Source organism: Cupressus sempervirens, unplaced genomic scaffold (assembly GCF_028749045.1).
Source record: "Cupressus sempervirens isolate cs-2001-9-10 unplaced genomic scaffold, ASM2874904v1 CseChr00c100005_01, whole genome shotgun sequence".
Classification (NCBI taxonomy): Eukaryota; Viridiplantae; Streptophyta; class Pinopsida; order Cupressales; family Cupressaceae; genus Cupressus; species Cupressus sempervirens.
In genome coordinates, this window is record NW_028322203.1 from 1,686,599 (window position 1) to 1,710,134 (window position 23,536).

Consider the following 23,536-nt stretch of genomic DNA (forward strand, 5'->3'; position numbering starts at 1 on the left):
ATTCAATACAAATATGCTAATTTGAGAAAAAGTGTAATTTTCACCATATCACTGCATAAAATCCTAACGATTATCAACACAAATATTATAAGTTCAACACCACACAACCTAGGAAAAGTATATTGTTCGTGGAATTTAAAAAATTAGGATTTCTACAAACCTTGGTTTAGGCAAATCAAGGTTTTGCAAATCTTCATTCCGATTTTTGGTATTTTACTCAAACCATTTGTTTCACTCGGAAGATGCGTGTGAAGACACATTTTCATTTGTAAGCTTGGAGTTCAAAGTAAATTTCAAAAAGCAGTCCAATCTATTGTTTTTACACTTCTTAAAAAACATAACCAAGTCTTGATTTTCAATTCCTACTTGCTAGTAAGAAGTTGGAAAACCTAATTTTGAAGCAAAATTGGAAGTCTAGTATGCTAATTCCATTTTGCCAATTTTGAAACAAACAAAAAAAATTTGACGCAAAATTGGAAGTCTAGTATGTTAATTCCATTTTGGCAATTTTGAAACAAAATCACAAAGTTAAATCCTATAACAATATCACAATTTTAAAACAAGCAATTTTTTTTTCAAATCTAGATTTTGAAAAAGCCAATTCCTATCATCTTCCATAACCAAACAGACCCTAAACTCCTTACTATGTAGGAAAAGTTATTTTAGGTCATGTTAAAGTAGCCCTCAATCCAGTGACTATATATTAGAGAGCATACATTAGGGTTTAAGCCGAAAAGCACAGCCATGGATCCCTCTACTATGAGCTCGCCCGAGTTTCAGCAATTCTTGGAGGTATTTTTCGACCTTGACATTTTTCCTGAAGTAAAGCCTGGTTACTGAGTTACGTGTTGCATAGTAGGTTAAGATACGAATGTATCAGGGTATAAAACAAATCCAGGGTTTCGAGTTGAAAGAAATTAGTCAATATATTTATTTATAAGTGAGCTCCAGGTCGGGCAAGGTTGAAGTTTAGTTATTCCCGAGGCTACGATTCTGAGTGGAATCAAGGTTGGCAGTGATTAAAAAGAGAGAGGGCTTGATAAGATGTTCCAAAGAGAAGCATTGTCTCTTAGGGATGGTGCTACTTTGGCTGGTGTCTCACAAGAGAGATTGCATTACACTTGATATGAGCCATCCTTGCAAAATTTCCGCTCTGCTTATTTATTGAAACAACTTTCTTTGTTTTTGGCTCAATTAGTTTCTTCTTCTTTTTCAAGTGGTTGTTATATTTTTGGCGCAGTGGTTAAAGTTGGGCTCTGTTATCTTAATCCCCTATTGTTCCATTGACTTAAAAGAATTACGTAACAGTTCTGTTATTATCAACAGAGACATGTCTCTACTCATTTTTTTGTCAGCTAGGTAACAGTTTAATTGTGAGAACACTGTTTAAAAATATCTGAGATCTTCGAAAGTCTTTGTGGCATTAACTTAATTTAATAGGTCAATCCTTATGCCCTCTAAAATCACACTGACAGTGAATTCTATGATAAAAAATAGGAGAACTTCATCTTACAGTCATCTGTGAGTTAGACTATGTCTTCAGCTCTGTGTTTTGGAAGATGTTAATTACTTATCTGTCAGAAAAAAGGAGGAAAGGAAATAACTTAACTAGTGGAATTGTGATCAGGTATAGCTACGTTGTTAGGATATGTCAGTATAACTTTTTTTTTTTGAGGTTAGAGATCTTAAGGCAATGTCTGTCTATAAAAATAAATTATAAATGTGTGGTCTAAATAGAACTAAGTTTAGAATAATGTATACCATGTATGGCTCGACGTAACCACCATTAATCTTACTACTGGCGAAGTTTGAAATACAATATATTAATTACCAATTTGTCAAACTTGCACGTTATGATAGAGTAGGAACTTGTAATTAGCATCATATAGGTCATCATTACAACCAACATTATTCTCAACATTCATGTTAGCAACATTTATGTTAGATGATGCAGGTAGGCACGGAGAAATGCTTGTATCCCTTATAATTGAAACTAAAAGTATTTTGGCTACTTGCCTTCTCAAAAAATGAAGGTTGTGAAATAGAAGAAAGATACATGTTAGTTCACACAAGGTCTACATTTCTCAGCTTCATTGCCCCTTGCTTATTCACATAGAGTGAATAAGAAGGCACAAGATGGGATGCACATAAAATAGTTCCTTTTTTACTTGATGTCAAGATGCATTTCATTGAGTGGAAGGAGTTTGTCCCTTGATTTCATTTAGATGAAAGAGAACTAGTAACCTATTGAAGCACATCGAGCTCTCATTAGAGTTGTTAAATTCATATATTGTAAATCAAACTTCAAAATTGATTAAGGAATTTTTTTAAAACAAAATAATATTTTGTTAGTGTAGCAAATGTCAGTGAACTTACATGGGATAAAAAAATGATTGCCAATGTCTGGAGGTGGTGATTTATGACCATTAAGGTGCCACCCAGCGTGAGTATCCTTCCTACACTGGCCATGGAGAGTGGAATCATTTTGACCAGTGTAGGTTGCAAAATCAACAAACTTTGTAATTGCATCCTACATATCAAGTCAACAAAGAGTTTTTTAAGAATTTTGCTGACATTTTCTTTACATTCTGTTAGCAGCTTGTTGGCATAGTAGGGATATTTGTGTTGTAATTGTTGAGTGTCAATGCAAGGGAAGAATATTGTGTGAGGTAGCACCTTGTTGGCATGGTAGGGGTATTTGTTTCGTAATTTTTTGAGAGTCGAAAGGCAAGAATATTCAGTGAGGCAGTCATTTTGTGTCCCTACTTAAAATAAATTGATTGTACCTCTTAAATGAAAGATTTTCAAGATCTTTCTCTTTTTTGTTAATATTGGGATTAATCTAGTCAGTCATTGAGTCGATGCTATCACAAGGCTTTTCCAACCATGGCTTATCCATGTTTGGAAACTAGATCATGCTCATGACAAATTAATGAAATTAAGAAGATATTCCATGTGGTCCCATTAAGTCTCCATTTAGGATAATTGGTTGTATATTTCCTGTCCCAAGTTGTTTCAAGATGGTTGCATTAAATTGCAAAATTAAAAAATATTTGCAAAATAAAATGAAATAAAATCAAAATCAAAGAACATTGCTTTCTTAACTTCAAAAAGAACAAATTACTAAAGAACATAAAAATAAAAAATTGTATCATTTTAATTATCTTCAAGAGCTTTAATCTTGCAAATGATCTAAGAATGGCTTGCAACATGTGGTAGTTTGTGATAGCATTTAGATCTCTTTGGCCTCAATAAAGACTGGTTTGAACAATCTATTTTGTTACTGAATTTTTGTAGAAGAGGTTTAGGGAGCAGACAACACAAGGTGTTCAAAATAACATTGAGAACTATGTCTTAACTGAGAGACAGACTATTTTGCAATATTTTTTTGTTTGGTGTGGGTTGGACTATGTTTTAAGGACCAACTTCCCAAATGCATTGCGTAAAGATGTTTAGGAATTATTTGTGCATTTTGTACTAGGCCTTTGTAATTCACGATTTTTAAGAACATTGCAGTCACATTGATTAATGCTGTATTTCTTTTATCCTTTAATTCTTAGGAAACAATGGAAACCCGTATTTGCTTCCATGTAACGCTAACGGGAGAAATAATGTTTCTATATGCTTGACCTCTTTTTGACAATAGGGTGCCGTAGCTCTTCTTATATCTTGGGCTTGTGTATAATTTTAGAGCTTCATTATCTTTTCTCCTCATATCTTACTATTACCGACACAATGATTCACCAAAAATGAAGGACAAGATTTTTGCATAGAGGCATCTCACAATGGTTAAGTGAACAATCTCTCTAGCATCATATATCAATGCTCTCTCGAATGGTCCCTTTGCTCTAGTTAATGTTAGTGAGTTCTTCTTCATTTTTACCCAAAATGAGTGGCTCTTTATTACAACATTAAGGATGTTACTATTGGGCGGAGAAGCTTTTGGTCTTTGTGAGTCCCCTACTCCTCTCAAAGGGTGTACTGTTTTATTGAAAGCTTTTGCAGTTACTATCTCTTGCACTTTAATATATTTTGCTATTATATTAGATGGCAAAGGTACACCATTCTTTCTTGGACATCCTTTGATTGTTAATTTACAAATGACACACTAGCTTTAAGCTTGAATGTCTGAACTTGTATATTGTTGATCACACATATTGCTTTCGAAACATATTTCCCGTTTCCCAGAATTTATTATTACCATTTCCACATGCATTTACAGAGATGAACTTGGGTCCAATTTAGGAGTAGGGTGGGATGATGGATCTAGAATTGGACCATCATAATAATCTCAATGTGCAATTAGCCTACATTAACAAGAAAGTGCAAGTATCAAACAATTAATTTGCTTTGAAATCGAATTAAATGAAATTTGAAATTATGTTCTAGACTACGACCCTAAATTCCATGATTCAGAATTACAAGTTTCAGATTTTACTCTAGTTTCATCTTATAGTTCAGTTAGACTAATAATTTTTAGAATGTTCCATATTTCTGCTTTGCTGAAGTAAGTTATAAAATTGAATTAGTCTGATGTTAGCTTAGACTTTGAGTTTAAGGTTCATGATTTCCCCTAAATTTAATGTAGTATTAATCTTGATCTAGGTTTTTTGATTTTATTTTAAATCTCTTAGTTTTCAGTTTTATTGATATCCTTGGAAAATCAATCAATCAGGGCATTTGTTAATTTTAAATATATATAAAAAATGGATAAGCACATGTCACGTGTGGAAGCTATTTTCGGAACATTGAACTGCAAATTGCAAAACCCTGGTTTGACCTTGCTGTGTTGGCCAAGCAGCATAGAGTATGCATCCTTCAAGCAGAAAATATTATGCATTAACTCTATGTTATTATTTATGCATGTATTTATTTATTTAGGCATTGTGATGTCCCTTTGTGTTTGTTTTCACTTGACTTCTCTTTATAAATTTTTTGTTTTGTTATTATTATGTTATTTTGTGTTGAGCCTTTTGTTTCTTTCATTTTTTACATCGGGTGAAGAATGTTTTGAACTAGCAAACCCAAAATCAACCAAGAACCCAAATTTTTTAACCAAACAAGAGAACCATATCCCTAAATTTAAAATTTTTATCAGCCAGATCAGTGAACCAGTTCATTAAACCTTAATAAAAACAGACAATTTCCTTTAAAACAAGTGAAATTCATGGACAAAAGAAATGAATTGAAGAAGTAATCTCCGTTTAGGGTTTTTTTGAAGCAATTGTGAAGTCAATGAAAATTCTGATGACACTTGGATTAGTGACAGAACCATTAAATAATTGTATTTGTGAATGCTGAGTACTACATTAGTCTATAGAAAAATCCTAAGTTACTAATTCAGATGTGGATTCTGGAAGCGGTTACTGGGATGTGGGGATTTTTTATTTTTTGGATGCGGATGCGGGAGGAAATGTATTTATCTATCTATCTATATAATATGCAAAGAAATGCAAGAAATATACAATAACAAATCATTTGATAGTATGGCTATGATACTTAACCCTTTATCAAAATTGGAGATATTTCAAAATTCATATGATATATCAATATGTGCTTGTCCAACATTAGAGTTTAGTCTTAGACAATAAATTCAAGTAGGTCAAGTTCTAGATTCCAACAAAATAAAAACCTAGTTAATGATTGAAGATTCAATCAACTTGCATCATAGTCTGAATCATAGGGATTCATAAGAAAATCCATATTTTCATCATCATCTCCGATTGCTAAAAGATCATTTGAACCAAACATGGTTCCACTTATGCTAGATGCACCACGTGCCACACTATCATCATCATTATCTCCAATTGTAATAAGATCTTGAAGTGTTGCATCCAAATCCGCACATTGAGGGGCTACATCCCAAAGCTTTGTTGCCCCTTCCTTGTAATGATCATTCTTACTTGACAAAAGACACAAGTTGGTGTGGACAAAGACCAAGTCATCTTCTTTCTTGTAGCCCAACCGGTTGTGCTTCACTGAATGGATAAAGGAGTATGTACTCCAATTCCTTTTAGCATCATAAGAACTAGCAACCTAGATAGTTGTCACAAAACATACAAATGAGAAACAAATTTATTTTTAAGAATGTGTGAAATGCGAAATTCTAGAATGCAAGTGTAAACATAAAAGTTTAAAACAAAACAAAGCAAAAAACTTGACAAAAGACGCAAGTTGGTGTGGACAAAGACCAAGTCCTCTGCTTTCTTGTAGCCCAATTGGTTGTGCTTCACTGAATGGATAAAGGAGTATGTACTCCATTTCCTTTTAGCATCATAAGAACTAGCAACCTAGATAGTTGTCACAAAACATACAAATGAGGAATAGATTTATTTTTAAGAATGTGTGAAATGCAAAATTCTAGAATGCAAGTGTAAACATAAAAGTTTAACACAAAACAAAACAAAAAACTTACTTTGTGATAGGACCTTGATTGCAAGAGGTTGAAGATGCTTGAGAGGTTGACCATACATGTACCACCATGTGATAGTTCCCTTTCTATTTTGGTCCTTTAGTGCAAATGGAGAATGTGTGTAACACGAAATTCTAGAATACAAGTGTAAACATAAAAGTTTAAAACAAAACAAAACAAAAATCTTACTTGTGATAGGACCTTGATTGCAAGAGGTTGGAGATGCTTGAGAGGTTGACCATACATTTACCACCATGTGATAGTTCCCATTCTATTTTGGTCCTTTAGTGCAAATGGAGAATGCTTTAACCCCGAAGCAAACAGCCCAAATTCTTCCCTCACTTTTTCATGCATTTCTTCTTGTGGGAAGAGTCTTGTAAGAGCTTTGTGGCACCCCTCAACAACCTCCTCATCTGCAAATGGTGTAACTCTACTCAGTATACCAACTACCTCCTCACTATAGTATCTAGGAGATAAGGCATATTCAAGGAGGTGCAATGGGGTAGTCATCTTATTTAAGCGATGGTGGATAATTGCTTGCACTTGTTCGCATAAGGTTTCGCTTTGTGTGGGGTCACTCTCATGTGCTTGTATAGAACATTTTACCTTCTCAACCATGGTGCCCATGCCATCATACACATCGTCCAAGCAAGGTGTATCTGTATCAACAAAATAGAGCATAGTGAAATCCAATACCTATGCCGCATGAGCCCACCAACTCTTACTCAAGATCAAATCCGTGATCCTTTGTGCTCTTTCTGAATCTGAGGTCTTCCATGTGCCCCATTTATTACCGATGACCATTTGGCCCAATGCATCTTTTACCTTGAGGAGTCGTCTCATAACAATTGTATGAGATGCAAAACGAGTCTCAACAACCTAAGCAAATTAACAATATGCGAATTGACAGTAAAATTATAAATTTTAATTTTTAACTAAATTTAAAATCTATTACTATTAGTAATTAAAAAAAATCAATTTATCCTCAGCAACTCCAATTTGGAGTATGTTCTAAAAATGGATTGTGACATGTGATGGTTTGTCACAAACATTTGTATCTCCTCCCCCTTTTGGTATATTTTCTTCATCAAATCTATTTGAGTGCCAATCCTTTGCATGATCAAAGTGAACAATGCACAGTGCATGGGGTCCAAAAAATATGCTCATACTGACTCTCAACCTAAAGCATCTGCACTGCTGCAATTTTTGGCATTGTCTGTGACCACTTGTACCACATTCTCGCTACCCACTATCTTGATGGCCTTGATGAGAATTATAGAAATGAATTTAGAATCCTTCACTTGCCCCTCACAATCAACAACCTTCAAAAACATTGCCCCTTTGAGGAAAATTGCAATCACATTAATTAGTGGTTGATTTCTTGTATCCTTCCAACCATGTGACACAATAGTTAGACTTGAAGTTTTCCAAGATTTTTGATTGGTTGAAGGTCTTTCTCTACATGTGTCTTCTCTTGTTGCAGTAGAGTCATACGCACCTTTCCATAACCCATGCTTGTGTACTCAGTTGGTGATTCTTTGATTGCTACCACGGTTTCCTTCTAGTATGGTGATCTCACCAAGTTGAAAGGAAGCCCATTCGTGTAGAGGAAATGCGCAATAGCTTCATCAACACAGTCTTTTGCGTCCATTTTAAATGCAGCATGCAATGGGCCTCTTTTGCGGGTTGAAATTCCCACTTCTTCCTCATCCTCTCGTGGCATAGGTACTTGCAAGAATGGGTGTTGGGAGGATGCAATTGTTCCAGTGGGTGCATGCATCTTGCTCTTTGAGGATGGAACTTGATAGTAGCTTTTTTTTTGATCTATTGATCAATGCAATGACAACTTCTTGTTCTCATACAAATGAAAGTATTTTTGCACTAGTCATCCGAATACCATTTTTGCCGTTGCACATTCCAAATCCTTTGCTACAGAGCCCATAAAATGAATTGTCACTCGAGAATATGAGCTATTGAAAGGTTTTCCTTTATTACTTTGATAATAATTGCACTTCCAATAGTATGAGCCACCTCCTGCAACTTGTGATATCTGTGTTGTATGTCTCCACAAAGGAGAACCTATATCAGTTTTGAAATTATAAGTCCCTTCACCTCCTTGGCCCCCTAATGAACTTTGACTAGCACTATCACCGATATCCATTCTTGCCTAGTTTTTTGCAACCTATTCTATAAGAAAATAAATAAATTTTAATTAGGTCCCAACAACTATGAACATCATGCATTTAAGAAAAAGAAGTGAGAAAAAACTACTAAAATAGATACCCAAACTTGCTTCTACATATCTTTCAAAAAAAAATTGAAAAATTTCTTCAAGAACTTGAAAAAATTCATCAAAATACTTAACAATGGGATTAATCACTTAACTTGAATGATTTAAACTCCCTTGAGAAAGCTATCTCTCTTCGAAAATGTTGAACTTGGCTTCACAATGGCAATGCAAACTAGAGACCAAATTAGAAGTGGCTGTAGGTGCAAACGAAGTTCCAAAATGAGTTGTGAATGCTTCAACATTCACGTTTAGGGTCATTTTAGGGTTTCATAGCAAAAAAAAACCTTAAAAAAAAAAATCAAAACATGTGTATAATGGGGGCAAGTTCAATTGTTTTTATAGTTTTAAATTTTTTTTTTGGGCCATTGGGTTGGTGGAGGCTCCTAGATGCATCTGGAAGCCTTGTGGAAGCTTGCTGGAAGCCAGCCACAAGCTCCTAGATGCGTTTGGTAGCCAAAAGCAACTCTAGCTTCCAAACGCATCTGGGGAGCCTACCGAAGCTTTTGGCTTCCAAACACATCTAGGAGCCTGCAACTGGCTTCCGGCCAGCTTTCGTAGGGCTTTCGGATGCATACGAAATCCCTTCGTTTCGGCTTCCGCACCCATGGGCAGGTAGCATGAATCGGTAACTTAGGAAAATTCCAATGCAAATCTAATTTTAGGGCATTTTTTATGGCAACCTATGAAATAAGCTACAAATACTTGACAATAATAAACCATTTTGAGGGAGCAATCCTTGAAATTTCCAGTAAGAAACAAATTGCACTATGATGACAATAAAAGAACCACAGCCTCTGATGTATAGTGTACTTATCCAATGGATACCTCTTAGGCTAACCCAACCACTTATATAATACTATATAAATGATTATATTAGGTAATTGACAATTGTTCTAGCTACACCTATACAACTGCAGTTGGTGAAAATGGGCATAGCAGTTTATTCAAGAAATTATTTTTTGATCTATGTGCTTGTCAAAGGATGCAAGTTTTGAATAACTCCATTTTGACAAGGAGCATCTTTTGTGCATAAAGCTAGCTAGCTCATCTCATTACAAGAAACATATTGCAAACACTAAATATAGACATTTAATATTGACAAGAAAACAAATTGGACAAATGAATTTTATACAATAGAACCAAAATTTAGAGTATTGGTTTTTAATCTGGAAAAATAGAGGGCTTAGTAGTTTATTCAAGAAATTCTTTTTTGATCTATGCTTGTCAAAGGATGCAACTTTGGAAGAACTCCATTTTGACAACAAGGAGGACCTTTTGTACACAAAAAGTAAGCCACTTTGTCTCAGTACAGGAATTATCTTGTAAATGCTAAATAAAGACATCAAATATTGACAAGAAAACAAATTGTACAAAATAATTTTGTAAAATAGAACCATCATTTAGAATCTAGATATCCAGATGGTTGTAAAACGACCTTTATAATCTAGGAAAGCTCTTATACTATGCTCCTGAATTTGTTAAGCTCTCTCTCTCAAAAAAAAAAAAAATGAAATACAAAAAATGACTCTTTCTTTTAAGGATGGAATCTCTTCATCCTGAAATTCATTATAAACTCCCTTTCTACACTCTTTTACCCATTTTTCCTCACTCAATTCTTTTTGAGGTTCCCCAGCAAAAGGGGAAATGGCCCACAACATACTTTCTTATTTATAGAGTATTTATATTTGCAAATGCACCAAATGGATCCAGTGTGCCAAAGAAAGGGTAAAGCGCAAATTTGAAGGTCGGATTCTGGATGCAATTGAGGGCAATCAGTTCCTTGAACACAGGCATCTGTCAAAAATCTTTATTTTGTATTTTGGTGATTCTAATAAGGATAGTCATAAGCGTAAGTTGAATTTCACTTCCAATTTGATGTATATTATCTGTTACATGTGGACACATTACCCTTCCCTCTCTGTTCCCATCTCATGATCTCCTGTATACACCAGGATGGCACAACCTGTCAATAGGAGAGCTGGAAACAGTATTTGACATCACTGGGACATCAGGATTCAGGAGACAGTAAGATAATTCCTTGTCTGTCTTAATTATATAACAAAATTTCTACTGTACAGAGGGAACTATTTTTTTTATTTTGGTGATCCGAATAAGGATAGGCATAGTCATAATTCGAATTTCACTTCCAATTTGATGTATGTTATCTGTTACATGGGGACAAACTTCCCTTCCCTCTCTGCCCCTGTCACAATCTCCTGTATACAACAGGATGGCACGACCTGTCAACAAGAAAGCTGGAGATAGTATTTGCAATGGCCTATATAATTGGGACATCAGGAGACAGTAAGATACCTCCTCTCGGTCTTAGTTATGCAACAAAATTTCTACTGTACAAAGGGAAATTGTATGACTACTGGGACAGCATCCGCCCAAGTGTAACATCTCTATGATGTCTGGAGAAAGATGTGACCTGGTCACAATTTATCGTGCAAAGACCAAATGTATGATTACATAGAATTTTTGAAATGTTTTAACAGTGTAATACTTTGGAATTCCTACATACAGCTACAAAATGAGAGTGTGAAACTGTTGGGTGATTGTAACATGTGTTGAAAAAAAAAATTACAACAGCAGACACGTCCTACTTGCTTTGTCAGTAGGAAGTTGTGCGACTGGATGCAAGAATTGAAACAATATTTGCAGTTCTTAAACGATTGCATTCAACTATGACATGGAAACATTCTTCTGTTGAATGGCAGCATACTGTTGCTACTCTTTTTGTGAATGGGCAATTTTGTGATTGAATACAGTTGCAAAAGAGCAGACAATTATAAAATCAGTTTATCAGGTCTAGAATGAGCAATACATGGTTGGATACAGTTGTGATAAGTAAATGTTAGTCATTACTTGTTGGATTTCTGTTTATATTTTTTGTATCCTTTGGGTGCTTTTTCAGAGTGAAAACATTGAACAATTAAATTACACATTTTTATTGTTGCTTTACTTTTTGGTGTCTTCTGCCATCCTCAAAAAGTGTGCTACCTTTACCTACTGTCCCCACCCCTGAGAAGCTGGTGAATATTCTAATCTCCATTTGTTGCTAGAAATATTTGTAATGAGTTCCAATTCTACTACTAGGCACGAGTACTAGATTTACTTTCATGCATTACAGTGGTGATGCTTGTGGAAATAGTCAAGTGCTGCAATTGTTTTTTCGGTCTATTTTAGACTTCTGATCACAGCATGTAGCTTTTCTGACCTTATTGTGTGGTGGTTGATCAATTATAGGCAGTCTATTCCTATATATTTCATAACTAATATAATAGACCATATACTAAGTGACATGATTTGCATTTCTACAGCTGTTCTGGGCCTATTTTTGTTGGGCCTTTAGATAGATTCCACGCGGTATATGTTATCAAGAAGAGCTCTTTCAAGCTGTATTCATCAGTAATTTTTTATGTTGAAAATCTGAAGTTTGCAATTTTTAAGTTTAAAAAAATCTTCTATTACCGTCTTTAATGAGTGTTTTCTGCTGATAATCGGTACTTGGGGAAAATCTTTAAGCATTTTATAATTGGTATTAATCAATATGTTGCCTCTGTTTTTGTGTCAACCACCTTCTGTCCATGTTGATGATATCTTTAGTGTCCTTTGCAGATTTGAGTTCTATTTATTTGATATGTACATTGCGTGCCATTTACTTTGGGACAGTGTTTAAGTCAATGTTTGAATGCATGTATATCCTTTTGAAAGTGGTTATGATGCATTGTATGTTGGAACATGCAGCAAGAGAAGCAGAAAGCAATGATGAATGAACTTGTAGGAAAGCTTTCAGATGTCTGCTGGGATAAATGCATTACAGGTGCTCCTGGAAGTAAGTTTAGCTCAGGTGAGAATGCATGTCTTGTCAATTGTGCTCAACGCTTTATGGACATGAGTGCCCAAATTATGCGGTGGGTTCAGAGCATGGGATGATTAATGAGTGTTTGGAAATATTATTTCTGGACCAGTGTGCTTGGGCTTAAAATATGTTGACCTTTGCTTGAGTGATATCATGATTGACTGAACACATTATAGAAGAATCCATCTGATTGATTGAACACATTAGAGAAGAAACCATCTGATTTGAAACTTTTATTAGATTACAATGTTAACTTAGAGACGAGCATACTTGTATGTTCTCTTGTATAGTTTTAGCTCTATTCTCAGAGGAATGTTAATGCTTTGCTTTTTAGTAATGAATACGATCCATTTAAATTTAGTGCAATGACTCTCAGTTGAGCGACAGCTTTTCATGTTACGTGTGTCCTTTAATGATAGACCTTTGCATCTTTCTCTATAGTGTAAGATTCAAGGTACACAGTTGACATTCATGGTTGATTGCACGATTCAGGGAAGAGGTCAAATCATGCAACATTTGTATGTGCAATCTCCCCTCTTGGGATTTCTATAATTCTGCCCTAGAATCATAGTTTTGGAAAGGATGGCTGCACAACTGTTTGTTGATTCCTAATTTCAGTTCTCAGTCCCTGATGATATATATGCAACTCTGCAAGATTATTTTTTCTGGCTGTTTTTCCTTATCAGTTATGTTTAGGAATCAATAAATCTCCTCCTATTGTCTTTTCCCCATTCATACTTTAACAATCAATCACAGACACTGCACAACTGCTGTTACATAGGTTTTGTGCTACACCTTTCTTTTATTATCCACATTGTAAATATAATTGCAATACTCATTGCATGAGATGAACAGGCAGAACATTTCAGAACTAACTTATTGCAGTACTCATTGCATGAGATGAACAGGCAGAACATTTCAGAACTAACTCATTCATCTCTAAGAATGACGATGTGGCATTACTAGGGCTGCATATTCAATAACAGATAGTTCACTCCCAGCAATTCACAAACACTGAAGACTTTTCATATGGGATCCCCAAGACAAATCATTGCTGTTGTATTGGAATTCGCTGGAGTCAAGCATAGAATTAACTCCTAATATTCCTTCAGATTTTTTAATAATTCGAACTCTCCCTAAATGTTCTTTCCACTGCTTGATTTTTGGGAGGCCATGATAGCAGAGTTAATGAGAAAATTTCTTATAGCTTCAAAATCTTTTGCTTAGCCCTTTCCATTGACTGAACCGCTTCATGTAAACACTTTTTCACTCGAGTCCTGTGATAACCCTACTGAGAATATCAATGCCAGTCAAGAGCAAATGAACACCCAACCACAACCTTCCGAGTTTCCTTCTTGTCAGGCTGGCAGCTACCCATACGTCCTCCTTCAGCAGTCAAATTCATGCTATGATGGACCAGCAACTAACTAGTACAAGGCAACAAGAGTATTGAGCACTGAAGTGAAAGAAGCTTGTGTCCAAAATAAGAAGTTAAATGATTGAGTAAAGAAACCCATGATCTCAATGAGCTGTGCCCTGAACAAGTCGGTCAAGAGCAAATGAACACTCAACCACAACCATCCGAGATTACTTCTTCTCAGACTGTCAGCTACCAATATGTCCTCCGTCAGCAGTAAAATTCATACTATGATGAACGAGCGACCAGTATAAGGCAACAAGAGTATTGAGCACTGAAGTGAAAGGAGCCTGCGTCCAAAATAATAAGTCTAATGGTTGAGTATAGAAAACCCTTGATCTCAATGAGCTGTGCCCTGAACAAGTCACGTCCACAAATTTCTGTCATGACCACTCTGTTTTCAGTTCCCATGCATTGCTGCTTGGTCCAGTGTTTTAGGGCCTCATGTCTACATGCCTCAAAATTCATAGCTTCACGAAATATCTATCTTCAAACTCTGATATGCAGCAGGCCCAGCCTTCGACAAGTTTGTCATAAAACTTTATATATTTCACCTTTGCCTCACATCAAAATTTCAATATCATGCTGAAGGGATGATATTGATTGACGGGTAGATTGAATAGCCCACTTATATGCCTTCAATTTTGAAGGGTTGCACCCTTAGATCATACCCAATGTTTATTTAATTAGTTTTATTAATTTATATTTTATTTCTTCATTCATTATTATTATATATTATTCTTTTTATAAACATCTTATTATATGCTATTAATGTATATCATCACATGAATGATGATTATATTATTTTTATGTACCAAATTCTTTTACATTATTGTTTTTGTTTTCATAAAATTTATTAAGTTCTATTTCGAAAAAGTATGATTGATTTGAGTGAAAATATTAGAGTAGGAATCATCTGTGACTTATAAATATTTATTTGAATAGACTGTTCTTTGCTTTAATTTTATTTGAAGACGGGCATCTTGTATATTGTCCTACCATATCTTCTTATGGAGGAATGTGAACCATTCAAATATACTACAACAGCCTTTAGTTGGCTTACAGCTTTTCATTTTTTACGCGTATGTGTTCTTTATGGTAAGTGCGTTTATCACTATAGTGCAAGATTCAAGAAACGCAGTTTTTCATGGTTGATTGTACGATTCAGGGAAGAGGAAGTCTAATTCTGCAGCCTTTGTATGGGGCTATAGTCAGGGAACGCAGTTACTAAAAGCGGCAGGTGAACTCTTGTTGGTAGGCAGTGGAGGACACTGTCTATAATGCTCAACTATTTTGGGGCAAAAACAATAGTTTTGCCAGACATTTGCAATTGACTGACTGATTGATTTATGGAAATTATAAATGAAGGAAATACAATGGCTTGGTTGAAATGGAAACAAAAGCATCTCATATGTTTTCATATAACTTATCTGGAAGAAAACACGGCTATATTACAAATGATATGGATGTATGGAAATTAAAAATGAGTGAAAGACAACGGCTCGGTGGAAAGGGAAACAATATCATCTCACAAGCTTTCATATTATTTGAAACTAAACAAAGGATATATTACATAACATCTGTTCCAGTAATTTATTTTCCACATTGTGACACATTCAGATAATATACAAGTGTGCAATCTAGATCAATAGTTTCTAGGCCTCAACATTGTCTTATATATATTTCAATCGATTGATTTAGGATCAAATTTAGGCTTTCTTACTCTGGGTTATTGATAGGCAGTGAAGAGCACTATGTATAATGCTAAATTATTCTGGTTTTATTATCCTTTGCCGGGTAATTTAGTGATATGTGACAGATTTGGAAATTATAAATGAAGGAGATACAACTGATGTTGGAGCATTGGAGGTCACAAGCAATCTTGAAAACTTTCATGTTAAATTTTTGAATTATTGGTGTAGGATGGGTTTCAGTAGAATATTTTGGAAATTTGAGGTCACAAGCAATCTTGCATTAAAAGAACTTTCACGTTGAAAAAAAAATTCATGTTAAATTTTTCAATTATTGTAGGATGGGTTTCAATAGAATATTTTGGAAATTTGAGATCACTTGTTGAATTTTTAAACAATTTCTGTAGGATGGGGTTCAATAAAATATTTTGGAGAATCATTATATCTTTTTGGCATTTCAGTCTGGTCTTTCCTTTTAATTGACTCGAAAACTAGTGAATTTTGGAAAAATAAAAATAATTAATGACTTTTTAATTTCTTGAAGATATAACCTGGTTCTTGTTTTTATTCACTTCTCAAGTATTGGATTTCTATTTTTGGATATATTCTTTTTAGAATTTTAAGCATTTTCATAAAAAGAATTCCAAAGACAATTGAAGTGAATTCAAATGGTAGATAAGTGGCCTTTTATGATGTCAAGAGGTAGCAATTGATGAAAATAGAGTTTAGAGAAAGAACTTGCAAGTTGTTCAAGAGGACTCTGTAAGAAAAAGTGCTGACAATTAATTTGTCAAGAGAAAAATAAGAGGTAGCAATTTACGAAAATAGAGTTTGAGAAAGAACTTGCAAGTTGTTCAAGAGGACTGCGTAAAGAAAAAGTGGTAAGTAGGTTGTCAAGAGAAAAATAAGATGGGAAAGTGATAATGAGTAGATGCGTTGGAATCCTTTGGGTGAAGATAATAAGTAGGTTTACAAAGAGGAGTGCATGGAAGAAAGTGGAAGGCGAGAAAAGATTTGAAGGCATGATGTTCCAATAATTTTTAGTCCTTGCCTATATATAGGTAGGGTACTAATGTTTTTGTTTACCCACCCTTGCTAATTTGTGCAACCCAAAAAGAATACTAAGTTCTAAAGTTCAACAAACTTTATATTTTTAAATTAATTTATATTGATTTATTACCTTTCTCTAATTGGTCACATTTTTGGTGGGGTTTATTTTATTTTCCCACTTCAAAAAATACAATATTTTCTAACATGCATTAATGAATTCATTAATTACAACTCTATGTTTTCCATATTTGTGACAAGTTCATTATTAATTACAACTTTCATCTTTTGCATATTTGTCACAAGTTCATTAGATTTATAAAATAATTACAATTTTATCTTTTGCATATTTTTCACAAGTTCATTAGATTTCTAAAAAGGTCACGCTTTTATATTCCACAAAAATAATGTCTTAGCAAAATTAATATCACAATTTTTAGTTTTCAAAATAGTTGTTAAAAATGTTAATATACTTTAAATTATTTAAAAACTTAGTTTTATATAAATCAATAATTATTAAATTAAATTTTTTATTAAAATATATTATTGCTATTAAGAGTTGTATTTTTATATATATATAGACTTTAGTATATTAATTTAAAAATTAAAAAAAATTAATTTCTAAATTTAACTTATGTAATAAAATTCTAAAAAATTTAAATTTCTTGGTTAAAAATCTATTAATTCAAATCTCGTGATTTTACAATGCATTACATTAAGCTGTATATTTTCAGACAATGGCTAGTTGCCACATTATTCTATAAAACTAAAATTTAAAATATTAACTAAAAATCTAAATTAAATCTCCTAAAATTTATAACTTCTTGTTTGTAAATTTCTTGAATTATGCCTTTAGTTGAAAACTTTAATATTATATGTAATTGTTCATGACATATTTTGTTAAATGAATGTGCAAACTAGAGTTACTATTGTTTTTCTTTCACTTTATTTTTTAGAGAACAATTGTTCTATTCCTAAAGTTATATGCTTGTATATTTTTTAATTTATTTGTGCAAACAAAAATCATTTTTTTCAATTGGCTAATGACTATTTTCCTAGGGAGAAAATTCAATTCTCCAACAAAAATACAAATATTTTCTAACATGCATTAATAAATTCATTAATTACAACTTTATCTTTTCCATATTTGTGAGTAGTTCATTATTAATTACAACTTCTTCTTTTTTCCACATTTGTCGCAAGTTCATTAGATTTTCAACAAAGTAATGTTTTTATCTTCCACAACAAAAATAATGTCTAATCAATATTAATCATCACAATTTTAGTTTTGAAAATAGTTTTTAAAAATGTTAATATATTTTAAAAATTAGTTTTATATAAATCAATAATCACTGTAACTTATTAAATTTTATTTTTTATTAAAATATACTATTGCAATTAAGAGTTGTATTAATAATAATAATAAAAAAATGATTAATTTCTAAATTTAACTTATGTAATAAAATTTTAAAATTTTCTTGGTTAAAAATCTATTAATTCGAATTTCATGCATTACATTAAGTTCTATATTTTTAGACAAAGGCTAGTCGCCACATTATTCTATAAAGCTAAAATTTAAAATGTTAATTAAAAATCTAAATTAAATTTGTTAAAATTTATAACTTCTCTTTTCAAAAACATTGTATGTCTTTAAATATTGTATGTCTTTGACTATTACATCCATATGGTCTAAAGATTAAATGATTTTTTAATCTATTATTAAAATATGAATCATTAATTGCAAAGGTAGGGACTCAAGCTCTTTCAAGAGCTCTTGTTATTTTTGGATTTACTAAGAGAGTGGATTTTCTATTGAAGATAATAAATTGGATTATATATTGTGTGTGCTAAGTGTTTGAAGAAATGTCGAAGAGAAAAAAACATACATGAAGTTTTAGTAGGATGGATTTTGGAAATTTTTGCACTCAAGGGATGGAAACAAAATTATGACCGTGATAAGGAAATTCAAGGTCGAGTACTAAGAGAGCTGAAAATAGAGGAGAAAAATATTCAAGAAATTTTAGAGGTGACTAGGAGTCCTTTGGAGGGCAATAAGTTTCTCGAATGCATATGAGAGTGAAGAAGATCTCCTAATTATTGTAGTGGTTGAGAAGGAAGGAAAAGGTTTGACAAATGGAGTGGAAGAAAAGGAAATTTTAGAAGTGGATGATGGTCCTTAGGATGTCAAGAAGGTAGAGTGTGCATAGTGTAGAAGATCAATCTTTTGACAATTGGATTGAAAAATATAGTCGTTGTGCAAGACAATATCTATTTTTCCGGTTCCTTTGATGGGGTTAATTTTCATGTGAAAAGTAGTATAAGATTATTGTGAGTGATTTTTGAAATGTTAACAAGGATTATTTGTTTGATTGAAATGATGAACATGGAGGAAAAGAAGTGTAAGGATTAGGGAATAAGAAGCCATATAATGGTGAGAAAAGTGACCATATTGATGAGGTTGATGGTATCAATTTGAATGTAGGTGACAAATATTATGATATAGAGAATCATGGTATAGTAAGGTGCATTTTATTAGAGGAAGAAAGAGAGGAAGGGAGAAAAATGTAAGAAATAGAAAGGTGCAAAGTAAGTTAAATATGAAAGAACAAGTGGATGAGAAAGATGGTTGAAGAGGAAACACACTATTCTCAAAGGTTCACAAGTGTCCCAACTCATGGAACATTTCACTTACCCTCAGTGGAATTTTGAATAATTGGTGTAAGTAGGGCTGGAATGAAATATTTTAAAGATTTATAATATCTCATAGAGGAACTAATCTTTGACATTTCTATTTTGCCTTGATCTTTTAATTTGGGTGCCAAAATTGGAGGAGAAAATAATTAATGACTTAAATTTCCTAAAGAGTACAACTTGATTCTTGATACATGAGACTCTTTTTGATGTCTTTCAATGGTTCTAATTATAGGCATTGAAATAAGAGCTGGGAAAGATTGTTGGTCTTGTGATGGATTGTGAGTTGCAGTTAAAAGTGGTGGAACATTTGGTTGTAAATTATGCAACACAATAATTGGACAAGGATGGATCAATCAGTAAGTTAAGGCAATGATCATTAAGTAGGAAATCAATTAAGAATTACAATTGGTTTGTAAGAGGAACAATTGCTAGTTAGATATTTCAGTGGTTATCACGATGTAATGTGAATCAAGTGGAGTGTGTTAATATATAGCCCACCAATATAATAGAGGGTGGGGGGCGGGGGGGAGGGAGCGTGGTGTGAATCAGTTATCCAACTATCATTACAATTATTAACCATATGAGCAATATGATCATAAACCACAACAAAATACTTGTGCATAATAACACCAGATATGTTCGCTACTTCTGCTAGTCTTCATTGAAATACTGTTATGTTGACATCAATGACAAACATCATCATGAATGCAATATGTTAGTACTACCGCATGCTCTCCAATGCTTAGGATACTTCCCCAAAGGAATTAACATTCATGGTAACATAGTGGTCATAGGAAAGGATTCCACATGATGTATAATGACCATTGGTGATCATAACACACAACGATGACAAATTTTTAAGTGTCAGAAGGTGTTGCAAGATATATAGCTCATGTTCTTGAGTTACCAATGACAAATCATTGATTTGACAATTGATATAATTAATGTGGTGAGATTAGAAGGTATGATGAAATGTCTTAATTAGTTGAGGATGTGTTGAGGTGGAAGTTGTGTAGTTAAAACATGTGTGAAGAGAAGATTCCAAAAGAGGATAGATAAGGTCAAACATGTTTTGACTATTCTTGGAAATATCTCATGAAATCCCTATTGTTAATCAAGGCAGTACCATAAAATGTATTAGAAACATCGGGACATGTGAATTGCATATGGTGTTTGCATGACTAGTTTGCAATTTGAATGGATGACAACGATTAAACATAAAGACTATTTATTTGTATGACACTATTCCTATTCAAAGGAGAATGGAATGAGGTGATTTTGGTAGAACAATTTTGTGATTAGAGAGGTTGTGATCAAAGTTTGAAGCAGATATTGAGTAGTGAACAATATTAGAGGGGATATAACATATTTGAGTAATAGGCAAGCACTGCTACTACCAGATCATTGACTCTAATAGGTCATTTCTTGCAAATCCTTTAATGGTGTGTATTCTTAGGAGTTCCACATTTTCTAGTGAGGTACATCCTAGCAGATCTCTATTGTACTCCTAACAATTTTGCAAATAACTCTTAATAGGGTAAGCCCCTAGAAAGAGTTTTTGTAACTCCTAAAAAAGCAAACTATTTTATTGCTACAAAAAGCTTGCATGTGTCATTCTCATCATAGTTTTCTCCCTCTAGCTCAGGGTTATCACACATAGAAGTCATTGTGTTATGTGTGTTGCATGTGTGGTTGCTTGATGCTATTTATTTCTATTTCATTTCAATAGTTATATGATGTGTGTTTTGAAAATTACTTTTGAAGTTAGTAAGATCGGTGGTCGAATCAATAGTCTACTTGAAAGCACTAATTCAACCACCATCTCAGATTTGGTTATATCACATATGAATGTAGATCTATTATTGATAGTAGATCTAGTGGTGGTAGATTTGATGGTTATTGTTATACATGTAACAATTATGGTCACTATGATGAAGAATGAGGGTCTAAGGTGAATGCTTCTAGGTCACTAGTTCAACAAGTGAATACTTATCGAAGGGAGTGCTGGTTCAATGCTAGTTGTCCAATATGTAGAAACTATTGATATTTGACTATAAATTTCAATATGAGAACTCAAAGTGGAAATGTTGGACCTTGGAAGTGAACCAATATGACATATTTTTTTTGTCACAAGATTGACCATCTTGCAAGAGATTGCAAGTTCAATAACCAATATAACTAGTTAGGAGACAAGAAATGAAAGAAAGTAGTTGATGTTGATGTTAGAGTAATAAGGTATTTTATTATTAATTAAATCATTAAATCACTTGTTGTCTCTATTTTACTTAAGCTAAATATTAGCCATATGTTATTTCTTTTATTAATTATTGTAATGTAACCTAGGCTAGTTACCTTAGGGTTTTGATCTCCTTTTATACATATTGATCTCTCTTTGTAATTATGACATTCAATACACAATTGAATCCCCTTTTTCACATCAAGAATGTTTCCTCTTTCATGGATCTTCGAATTCAAACCTCCTTAGCTTTGCTTCTCTCTTTCTATGACAAGTTTTTGCATACAAATGACTTTGGGAGTTGTGGGTTGAACTTTCCTCAAATTCAACATGTTATTAGAGCTTCAAAATTTCATACCCCTATTCTCTTCATGAGAGGTTTTACCTTAGTTTTTAGATTTGTGTTTTAAGAGGATTTTTTATTGGATTTGTTATTTTTTTTTTGTTGGTATTGTTGTTTCTGGTCACTTTGAGCCCAAACAAACATCATCGTTTAGCTTAGAGAGCCCAAAAGCCCCCCACTTTCAAATTTGTCCATTTTGGACAAAAGTTGTAATTTGTCAAACTTTTTTTTTTTGCATCCAGGCCGTACGATATGAGCACAATTTTTGAGGTAATTTTTTTTTATCATTTTTTTGAAAACATTAGCGTAGGAGTTATTTTGTATTACAAAATTTACATGCCCTTGAAAAAATACGCATGCTTTTGTGAAAAAGGCATTGCGATTTTTAAAATTAAAAGAAATTCAAGAGGGAATGTTGGTTTTAAAAAGAGTAGAGAACATGTCCTTATCAGTTGTTTGTGCATGTTTTCAATTCTCGTAGTGATCCCTGTACAACCCTCATTGGGCCCCACCTAGCAACCACCCAACGCCTCTCCATTTTGCACATAGCTTGATGCCTTTGAAGTCTAATGTGGGCCCTCTAACACAACCCAAACTCTTTCAGAGTGCATGCAAGCCTCCTTTTCTCCATGTGGGCTAGTCCTTGCCTGGCGTAGGTCCATGTGACCGTCTTGCCTCTGTTAAGATCCCCTGCTCTACATGCCCCTAGCACAAGGTGCTTTGGGCCGTATACGACCTGTCCATGCAGCTCCATTATGGACTCAAATTTGGGCTTTCAATGCTTGCCACATGTTTTGGCAGTTTTCATTTCTCTGTAGGCAATTTTTTCACTTAGACTAGGTTTTTGACTTGTTTCATGGTTCTTGCAGGTGGTTTTGCTTCGTGGTTTCATCTTTTGAGACAAGGGTTTCTAGGCCTTTTTATGGGCAGTTTGCAAAATTTAAATGATTTTTTCACTTTTTTATTTTTATTTTAATAAATGCATATGAATGGTTTTTTTAAATATTTTGGGCCCCATACATATTTTTTGACACAATTTTTTTTTGGCTTTCTTTTCATGTTTTCGACAGATATTTTTTTCTTCAAACAAATGTGACATTTTTTTGCCTCGATGACCATTTGACCACAAATTTGGGCTTGTCATATACTGACTTCAGCACTGTATCAACATCCCTATTAGTCCTTCTATCTTTGTTTGGACCTACCTTCAATTTTTTTCTCATATCTCAAGCTTATAGTCTTTGTTTTTTGCAAACAAGTTATCATTGGAAAGTTGGTTTCAATCCCGTCATAGTGGTGTAGGTATTTTTCATCTTTGATGACTTTTGTCACTATCAAACTCAAGAGTTCTTTTTGCATTACGAGAGACACATTTGACCATTTGAGCTTCATTTCTAGTAAGATTTAATAATGTTGGAAAGCTTGTTCTGTGCTCTTTCCAGTGATGCTGGTTATTTTTCTAGATTCTTCTCTAGGTACATTCTATTTAGTTTTTTTGGCATTTTGCACTCTGGCGGATATCTCAGTTGTTTAAGGTCTAA

At 33.6% G+C, this 23,536-nt stretch overlaps 1 protein-coding gene across 2 annotated transcripts; it reads left to right on the plus strand.

Annotated features, from left to right (window-relative positions):
* Window positions 1-636: 636 nt before the first annotated feature.
* On the plus strand, window positions 637-15,650 carry LOC149527920 (mitochondrial import inner membrane translocase subunit TIM8-like). 2 transcript variants are annotated; one of them, XM_089812017.1, is made up of 3 exons: window positions 637-792; window positions 12,453-12,555; window positions 15,153-15,650. In XM_089812017.1, the coding sequence occupies exons 1-3, from the start codon at window positions 745-747 to the stop codon at window positions 15,263-15,265; spliced, it is 264 nt and encodes an 87-aa protein (XP_089668143.1). In that variant the 5' UTR covers window positions 637-744; the 3' UTR covers window positions 15,266-15,650. The 2 variants fall into 2 exon arrangements, with proteins under 2 accessions (XP_089668143.1, XP_089668144.1); XM_089812018.1 differs by having other exon boundaries at window positions 12,453-12,540.
* Window positions 15,651-23,536: the final 7,886 nt, after the last annotated feature.